At 40.5% G+C, this 9,566-nt stretch overlaps 1 protein-coding gene across 2 annotated transcripts in view; it reads right to left on the reverse strand.

The window, feature by feature from the left end:
* LOC103387669 (spectrin beta chain, non-erythrocytic 1-like) overlaps window positions 1-8,880 on the reverse strand; it is a 37,831-nt gene extending 28,951 nt beyond the window's left edge. The window contains exon 1 of one of the 2 annotated variants that reach the window (XM_017037254.2): window positions 8,698-8,880. In XM_017037254.2, coding sequence (XP_016892743.1) covers window positions 8,698-8,848 — 151 coding nt within the window. In that variant the 5' untranslated portion in view covers window positions 8,849-8,880. Of the gene's footprint in view, window positions 1-3,294; window positions 4,257-8,697 lie in introns of those variants that run through there. The other variant, XM_025060763.1, reaches the window with a different exon arrangement.
* Between the last annotated feature and the right edge of the window lie 686 nt (window positions 8,881-9,566).

The following is a 9,566-nucleotide window of genomic DNA, read 5'->3' on the forward strand; positions in this document are numbered from 1 at the left end:
GAAGAGGAGATGGGTGGAGGAGGGGAAACAGACGCTGGGCAGCAGCTTATGAAAGATAGATGAAGAGAAGAAAGAGGAGACAAAAGGGAGTAGGAGGAACACCTTTAGAGGAGGACTTCAGACACACACACACTAACACCCATCGAAACATGTAAGCACACAAACACACACACACACACACACACACACACACACACACACACACCCATATAGCAGGACAAAACAGCAGTTTGCTTTTTCTCCTCTGTTGTCCCAGACCAGCCAATCAGTGAACACCACAGTGTTCCTTGTGTGGCTATGCATGGTTTGGGTTAGCATTAGCATAGCCACTGTTAGTTTGTGTGTGTATGTGCTAACTAGATAAAATTACATTTTAAAAAAACTTAATTTTAGGAGAAATTATTTTGGGTTTTTTATAGTAAGTGCAAATAAAAAAGACCTAACTTATCATATTTGTAATTTTCAAATAGTTACTATTTTGTAAGCGAGGTTCTGGAGTCTATATGACTAGTCTTCATAAAAAAAAGAATCAATCCACAGAAAAATAAAAATGGTACGGTTCTTGTAGGGTCAGGAATGCAGCCCAGAACAATAAAATTCTTCCTTGCTCATCCATCTGATATGCATGACGACAAGATTTGTTCGGCCTGTGACAACCACTGCCAGAGGCTGACTACAGGGTTCAAAACAAAGTCATATTCCACACTTGCAAATTCCTTTGGGAGAAAAAGTCCGTTGATGTAAACTGTTGCTACTCCAAAACCGCCTTTATTCCCAAAATATGCAAACTATATTCCACAAATTCTCCAATCTAAACTTTAAAATTTATTTTTACAGTCATGAAAACAACATAATAACAGTGTTCTGTAAAAAAAAAAACATATAATCCTCTCCAACATAACTTCAGGAATCATCGTGGTAATCCTTAAAAACCAACAAAACCAAATTTTATACATTTCCAAAGGACTAAAAAGATTTAAAGTATTTATCGACCACACTTTAAAACATCAAACCGTCATTGATCTCTAGATATGCTTATGGCCATAACATGTTTATTAAACTCTCTCTCCAAACAGTCCTTGATAAGGTGTTACTGGAGACTGAGCGCTAATAACAGAGACCAAGAGGAAAATGAAGGTTTCTGGGCATCAACATCACATCAATGGTGCTAAAACAGGCCTTGTTATCCCGCAGCTAAATTCAGCCTGTCGATTCATTTACACTGAAGTTCACTTTGTGATCGATACCGTGCTGCTGAGCGTGGCCTTTTAAAAAAATCAACAGTAACAGTTGGCTTCTCATGTTTCCTGTTGCTAAAAAAAGCTACAGTTACAAATAAAGTTACACTGCATAGTACTAGGGACTTTTATCACCAGGAACCATCATTTATGTGTACATCAGGGGTTTCATCAATTTGTCACTGTTCCTGCTCTCTATCTGCTGGTCTCTGTCAATGTCCAACACATCAAAAATGCATAAACATACCCTGAATTCCATGTGGGGGCATCAGTGAAAGTCTTTTGTAAAGAATAAGTCATTGTTTAAGAGAAGAAAATAAAAACACTTCTTTCAAAGTAGTTGCTTGACATCCCAGTTTTTAAACAATGGTGAGCCAAATTGATAGCAGTCAGTTCCAGGTCAGTCAGAAAGTTGTGTGCTGTGAGCTCAGTCATGTCAAGTGCATGTATTCACTGATAGCAAGTAACAAGAAAATCAAGTAAATAACAAGTAAAGAGAGAGTCAGACAAACAAAGAGGAACTGTTTCTTTAGCATCTCCATTTGGTTCATGGCCATGTTTAAACAACACCTAATAATAACATGCTGAACAAAAAAACTGTCTGATGAAAAAGTAAAAGAACATAAAGAAACAAAGTATTGGTTCTCAAAGTGGGGGCTGTGAAGCCATGGTGGGCGAGGGTGAGTTTATGAACCAGTGGCTTAAAGTAATGAGAGAAAAAATAGTTTGTGACTTCCTTTAGTCCTTCAGCTAAATGCTAATTAATTAGCATCTATATCACACCTGTTCATTAGAACCAAAGGGGAGAGCACACCACTCAGTGTGATGTTGTTCATGTTGTTGAGTCTCTAATCATGGCCACTGATGTGTGTTCTTATGAGTTGGTGCCGGCGTTGGGACCACACCCCTTTTTATTTAACACCTCTCGATGCATGTTTGTTTACAGAGATGTTTGTTTTCACTCAGAGACCAAAAGTGTCATGGGTGTGTAAGATAATGAAGAGTGTTGTGATCACTTCTGTCTGACGATGAATCACGCAGGAATAAACAAGCGATGGTAAATCAGACGACTATTAGTATAAATAAAAAGTGACTAACGTTTCTCGGCGACTGCTCACATCACACCTTTTGACAGAATCTCCTTCTTTGCTGCTAAATTCCCAGGAGCCCAGGCGACATGTGGGTAAGGCATGAGAGTGGACTGAGAACTGCTGAGTCATGCGACGAAAAAGCTGAAGTGACTGTTTTAGCTGATGCTTAATGTCACTTATAAATAGCCATTTATATCTGGCTGATTAAAAACACCTTGAACCGGATCAAAGATGAATAACAAAAAGATTTTTCTACAACTCTTCTACAATTAAATTTTTTTTTACACTTGGTCTTACAGTTGAGAGTTAATAAAGAATGAACAATTCACAAATCCAATCACTGTTCACAACAGTGGCTGATACACCGAGTTTACGTGTGTTGTCTTTTAGATGAGTGTTTCTAATTCTTTGTTGAGATTTACCATAGCTACCTAAGCATTACAGCAACAGCTTCTTATCCATGTAAGCTAAAAATCTCACAAATTCTTTAGAGAACTCGGTGTGGGACAGGGTGTTTACAAAGTACTCACCAAAAAAAAAAAGAAATTAAGGAAAACAACCCAGTGAACCAGTGATGTTTTGTGCTGTCGGAGCACTAACCACTTTAGCCAGCGTGCAGTTTCTGAAGAGGCTAAAATCACAGTTTTTCTGCTGCCCTTTGCTGGCAGCCTTCATTAAAACGTTCAACTCAGTCTCTCAGGCTCTTGCTGGTTGGTGCAGCAGGGGGCCTCACACAACCACACCTAATTGTAACAAGTTTCCACTTTCAAGTCAAGAGATTTTTTCCCCCTTGTTAACTAAGACCCAATGTTTCCATGTAGAAAGACAACAGTCAAAATCACTCCTCTTTCCATCTCCTGCTGCTGCACTCCCTGCCAGCTCCTTCTACACACCTCCCCTTTAAACCTATAGCTGCTTCAGCTTTATCATTTTTCAACAAATACCCGCCTCGCTCCTCCTCTTACCTTGCAACTGTTTGAACCTTCCTTCCAGTTGGTTGTAGTTAAACGCAGCCTGACCAGAGAATCCTGGTCCAGGACTGGACCCCCGAATAGGACTGAGACTGGGACTCTGGCCCCGACGTGGGCTAGGGCTGAGAGAGGGTCCGGCTCCTGGAGACAGAGGCCTTGCATATTCTGAGGATGGAGAGAGTGGCCCAGGAGAAAGTGTTCCAGACAGAGCTGTGGCACTCTGAAGCTCCATGAAGAAACTCCTCAAAGAAACACAGCAGGTTCACAGGAGACAGAAACTAAGGTCTCAGGTTCCTGCTCCAAACTGAACCAGGATCACCTTTAGAAGAAGCAGCGCATTGAGGGGGACATAAGAGCTTGAGGTGGTTTCGGATTCCTGCTCCAGGAACCTGGATCAGGTTTCTGGACCTGCTGGAAGCTCCTGTATCCAGAAGAAGAAGGCTAATAAAGTCCCCCACACGCAGTAGTCCACTTCACTCAAACTCGCACCTGACTTTAAACCTGAGTTCAAAGCTGAGTTTGACAATGCCACATTGGAAGAGAGAGGTCAGGGGCGAGAGGCACAGGAGATGAACTGCAGCGGTTCCCTTGGTCTCTCTCTCTCTCCGTCTCGCTCAAATCAGCAGACGCTTATTGTCCTCAGATGTCACACCTTCATCTGAATCCTCCACCCACACATGCACGCAGACATGTGCATGTAGGCATGTGCACGTCTGGGATGCCACACAACCACGAGATGAAGATAGAGAGAGATCGCAATAAGGAGGGAGAAGGAGACAGAGAGAGGGAGAGAAACAGAGGGAGTGCTTGCCCAGCAGCAGCTCACACACTGAAAACCTCCAGACTGAATCCAAGTGCAGGGGGAAGGGACGAGGATCAGCAGCCAATCACAGACACCGATCTCAGCTGTGATGTCAGCTCATTAGCATAAAGGGTGGAGGGAGGACAGAAAGCATCCCCTTGTTTACAATGAATCAAAATGATGTTTTTAACAAATAAAGATTATGATGTATCAGTTCAGTGATGGCGAGAGGTTAAAGAAGAAGAGTGTAGAATATGAAGCTATTGAATTAATAATGTCAAGGTGATGTGTGGGACACAGAAAACAGAAACAAGATTTTCACATGATCTGTGTTGACGTGTGTGTGCAGGGGGGGGTTCTTTTTGAGCCAGCCAACAGATTCTAAAGCCATAAGATGTATGACTTTGACGCTGATGTTATTGATATAAGTAATAATTCATTCATTCATCAGACAGTTACTGACTGCCTATCTCCAGCCTCAAAGACTCAGCTGTCAAACTGTTCCGTTTGTGTCCCAGCAGGGCGGCAGCAGCAGTAACAGTGACAGTATTAGCACCTGCAGACACAGTAAGAGGAACTGAAAAGGCAGTAACATCAACAGCAGTTGTAGTAATGGCTGCAGATGTGACAGCAACATCTGCTTCACTGATGGGTAGGCTCACTGAGGGAAATAAAACAACTGCCATCTGTCACACTTGTTGGTTCTATGTAAAAAAAAAAAAGATTTTTTTTGTCTCATTAGAAGCGTTAACAGCGGAGGCTAGACGAGGCTAAGTCTGCATCTATTAGAGGCCTACTGAGTATCACATTCTCAACAGCTGAGTCATAGTCAGCTCAATGTTACACCTACAGTTCCACCCATGGACGTTTTCACTTTTTTTGTCAATCATTGACAGACGGAATCAAAATAAAAATGTCAACAACAAAAAAAACCAAGACTGCCACACCAGAGTCCACAAGGAAAGGCTGTGATTTTCCATCACAGCTCACAGGAGTGCTGATACATTACTGTATCCACACTACTCCTGGAGAGGTCAAATCAATACTTTTCTCTGAGGAGGGCATTTAGTTATGTGCAAGTAAAGTGAAGTTTTTGAATTTGAACTTGATAAGCTGTTCCAAAAACTGGCTCTGACCAGCACAACACGGAACTAAGATATTAAATATATGTAAAAAAGAAAGACTTGGAACCAAACTTGAAATATTTAAATTGATTATTATTACAGGAGTTCAATAAGGACTCATTTCTAAATGTTCATACATTCAGAATTTTTGAAACCCTTACTATTTAGTTCTTTTTCTCTCGTAGTGTAAATCAGTTTTAGGCAGTGCCCTACAGAAACCCATCTAACGCCAGCAATTTTCTTCACAGCCCTTTCTGCTGCAGCCTCGATCACAAACTCAGATCATGAGAGAGAACTGGGCCCTGTAGGAAGCAGAGTTTGACAACGAGAGTATTCAAAGATTGTATTCAACCTCCAGATAATGTACAGCCCTTCATTAAGATGATTGATTTCAGAGTAAACAGAACCTGGAGGTAGCGCAGCCTTTAGATTAAGTGGGTTGTACATTTGTCAAACGGCTGCAACAAGTTTTCCCTGCTGTGTTAACTGAGCTCATGTCTGCCCCGGGGGCAGTTTCTCACCACAATCACATGACTGAGTTAATAACTCGGACAAATGCGCTTCAGTTATAAGGATATATTGCGTAAAGGACAGAACTGCTTCAAAATTAAAGCACAATGAAAGCGTTCATTTAATTACATCCACATCACGTTGTGTTTCCTGCCGTCATCTGGATTCCTCGTGCCTCGACGCCCCGAGACCAAGAATACTACCGTTTTGGTCGGTGTTTGGAGTAAACGCTGTCACTCGCTGCAATCTTCTATGAACTTCTCCCCAATCAGGTGATTTGAACTGTTAGATAAGCTACTCAGAGAGAGATCAGCTGATCTTCTGATTTTCAGCCAATTTAAAGCCCGTCAGAAGTTATCAGCATTCACAGGCTCAGATAAAAAAACATTGATCAAATGACCATTCAGGTTAAGTGCAGCTCTGGACCTGAAGAACTCTCAGATACTGTTACACAGCCCTGCTGGGCTTCACATGTCTTAGCGTTAACAATATGTTATATGGGATGTGATGTTGTTCCCTATCACTGTGATCTGTCCCATCACTCCATGTTCACAGCAGTACTCTCCAGTTTTAGTTAGAAATGAGAACAAAGTCGTGGACTATGTTTTAGATGTAGGTTTTTAGGTTCAGGGTTCAATCATTTCTCACTGCAGTAGTGAATTTCACACAGACTTGTCACCGTAAACTGAACCTACCATGACCCCTGCTCTGACTCCACCCTTCCACTCAGACCCCGCCTCTACCTTGACAGTACAGGCGGCCATGTTGGAAAAAGTTTTATCTTGGTGTCAGCCACTTTAAACATGTAAGCTTTGTTAGAATGGAATTATTAAATTATCTTTTTATTTTATATTATAATAAAATATATTACATACAATATATATTATACATTTGAGGTGAATCTGGAATAGCCACCCCCTGTGGATATGGGGTGTATAGCAGCTCACACACACTTGCAGGATGTGCATAAATCTTTGGGGATTCTGACTAAAATTAAAAAGCAGGATGAAGGAGAGAAAGAAAGACTTGGGAAGTAAAATGAATGTCGGAAAATGCCAGCCACATCTAAACTAACATTCAAGCCCACATCCTAGGAATGCCACACGTTAATAACTAGTTCATAGCACACGATAAAGAAATAAAGTCCGCCATTAGCTTTCAAGATTTACTTGTTGGTTTGTTTGATCGCTGTGCTTTAATTTGAACTACATCGTAAACTCTCCCTGACGCAGAGTTCAGACTCTGAACATCAGAGTGGTGAGTACAATGTCAACTACAGACATTTTACACATTTAAATAATCCTCCATTTCAGTTAGATGTAAACAAAAACAGCAACACAAGGTGCATCTGACTTACTAAACATAAATATAAAATATAAACTTTTTTGTCGAACCAAAACTATTGTTAGTTGAACTAATATTCAAACTCTGCGTTTATGTTTTCGTTTCTTTGCTACTGTTGAACTGATTCAACCTAAACACCACTACACTTACAGTTAAATATTTTAGAAAGCTACAAGATATTAAAGAAAAACTCACATTTTTGAGTCACAGACGGAGGGAAAAAAAGTCTGTTTGATTTGAGCTCTACTTCTGAAATGTCAACAACAGCACCCAATAATGTCTTGTGTTCCTAAGCTTGTTATCACTGAGCAAACACCTGTTCCATTCAAGGCTAATTTAATCAAGGTCACTCCTTGTTGTCCCATTATATCCTCACCAACATTAAAAAAACTTGGGGTTCGGACAGAAATGTTGATTAACGAACTACGGTCAGAAAATAGACACACATCCACATAAATGTACACATGTGCACACACTCACTCTTCTTCTGTCTTGGCTGTAAGCAGATCTGTTGATGTTTCCATAGTGACCACCAGTTTTGTGTTTCCCAGGATATCATGTGGAGAAACACACTAACAGACTGTCTTACGCACAGACTGACAGTCATAGAAATACTAATAGCCAAACTTGGCAGACATTCCGACCTGGGATTTTAACGTTTTCCACGGATGTTGCGACAGAACAATTTCAGTTTCGAATTGATAGCCCTGTTGCACATTGTTACACAAGGCCACTGCATCAACATTAATAAGAAAAAAGACAATTTCAAGACATCCACAAGGGATACACAAGTGTGAATTATTTGGTGAAGTCTGACGTGGGAAAAAGAGAGACTGAGAGAAGAGAATGATTAGGGGAGGGTGAGGGAGGGAGACAGAAAGAGAGAGAAAGAGAGAGAGAAGGTAAATCAGAAAGTAAATCAGAGAAAGAGAAAAATGGCAACTGGTGTGTTTGTGTTTGCACATTTACATACTGTCACTACATATTAAGACAAAACCAGGATACAAACTTCAGAGTTAAAAAGACTATTCTCGGTCTGTGACTCCAGACTAGGCCAGCAGGTGTCAGAAGAGTACAACCAGTACAGAAATAAAGTTTAAATAAAGAAAGAGTTGTGGTTTCTTTCCAAACATTACAGGAACAAATATCAGCACTTAAGTTAAATGTATAGGACTGTTCTCTGAACTAATATTCAGATGCGAATGCGCCACAAACTGGGAATTAAATGTTAGATATACCTAATTCCCGTTGGTCAGTTAAGATACCATAGGTTAGCCAGATATAATGACGTGTTCCTGGGGACATCTTGGTCTGGAGTACTGCTTGAGGCCAATAACCACACTTAGCTTTATAACATCTACGGTACATAAAGTAATGACTAGCAAACAGCTTCAAATTACTTTAATTGTGCTAAGTAAGCCAAACATTGCTCAAACCAATCACTTCAATTGAATATGCGTAATAATGGAAGCTAACATAAAAAGTTTAGTTCAAGTTAGCCTGATAATATCAAATTTGCTAACTACTCAACCATTCAACTGCAAAATCTGTGATTTCTGATCAGATGAGAGTCTGGATGTATTGTCTCAGCATTGGTTAGCCTGTCTAAAGACTTACCTGCAAGAGCTTTAATGCGGGAGCGCTCAAAAAGTCTTGCCGAGCTGTTTTCGTTGTCCCAGTTCTCGTCCGCATCCCATCGATTGTTGACGCCATCGCTGAAAGGCTGCTGAATCTCCATGTGTTCCAACTCTGCTGCCACAGATGTCATTGTGACCTTGGTTTGACTCTGCCCCCACCACCGCCTCTGAGTCCACCCCCTGCTGGATGCTGTTGGTACAACAACGTGATGTCCTCACTCGATCTGGGCGTCGAACCTCTGCTGGGAACTAGTCCAGAAACCTGAAGGGGTAAAAATTAAAGAGATGAAGAAGTGATGAAACTGAAAGAGTACTTTGATTAAAAAAAGACATTTGACACAGAAAAGTGTTTAAAAGGTTATTTGTATATAGTTGATACATATGTATATCATCAAGATACCCATCAAGATACCCTTTTACTCTACCAAAGTCTGTTCAACTATTACATTTGTTGGAAACATATTCTTCATGGACTAGGACATGAAAAAAGTGAATGAACCTCAAATAAAACTGCATTAAAAGCAGCAGCAAAGAATGTGTTTCCATATTGTACCTGCATTATTTTACCATGGCATGATTATATTTCAGTTGTGTGTGTGTGTGTGTGTGTGCTGACATGATACGACATTAAAAGCATAATAATGTTTTACTGTAGTTGGACCAAGCCTTTTTTTCTGCAAATTGTTAAAGAATGGCGCCCTCCTCTGGTGTCAGTGTATTACTACACATACTGTGAGACGCTCAGAGACTTGGCACCAACTTCATACGTGAAGTACATGGATATGAGTAATTATTACTTGTAAATACTATACCAGTAAATGTTTTGCATTGGGTTTTTATTCATCAAAA

Source organism: Cynoglossus semilaevis, chromosome 12, assembly GCF_000523025.1.
Source record: "Cynoglossus semilaevis isolate Cse_v1.0 chromosome 12, Cse_v1.0, whole genome shotgun sequence".
NCBI lineage: Eukaryota > Metazoa > Chordata > Actinopteri > Pleuronectiformes > Cynoglossidae > Cynoglossus > Cynoglossus semilaevis.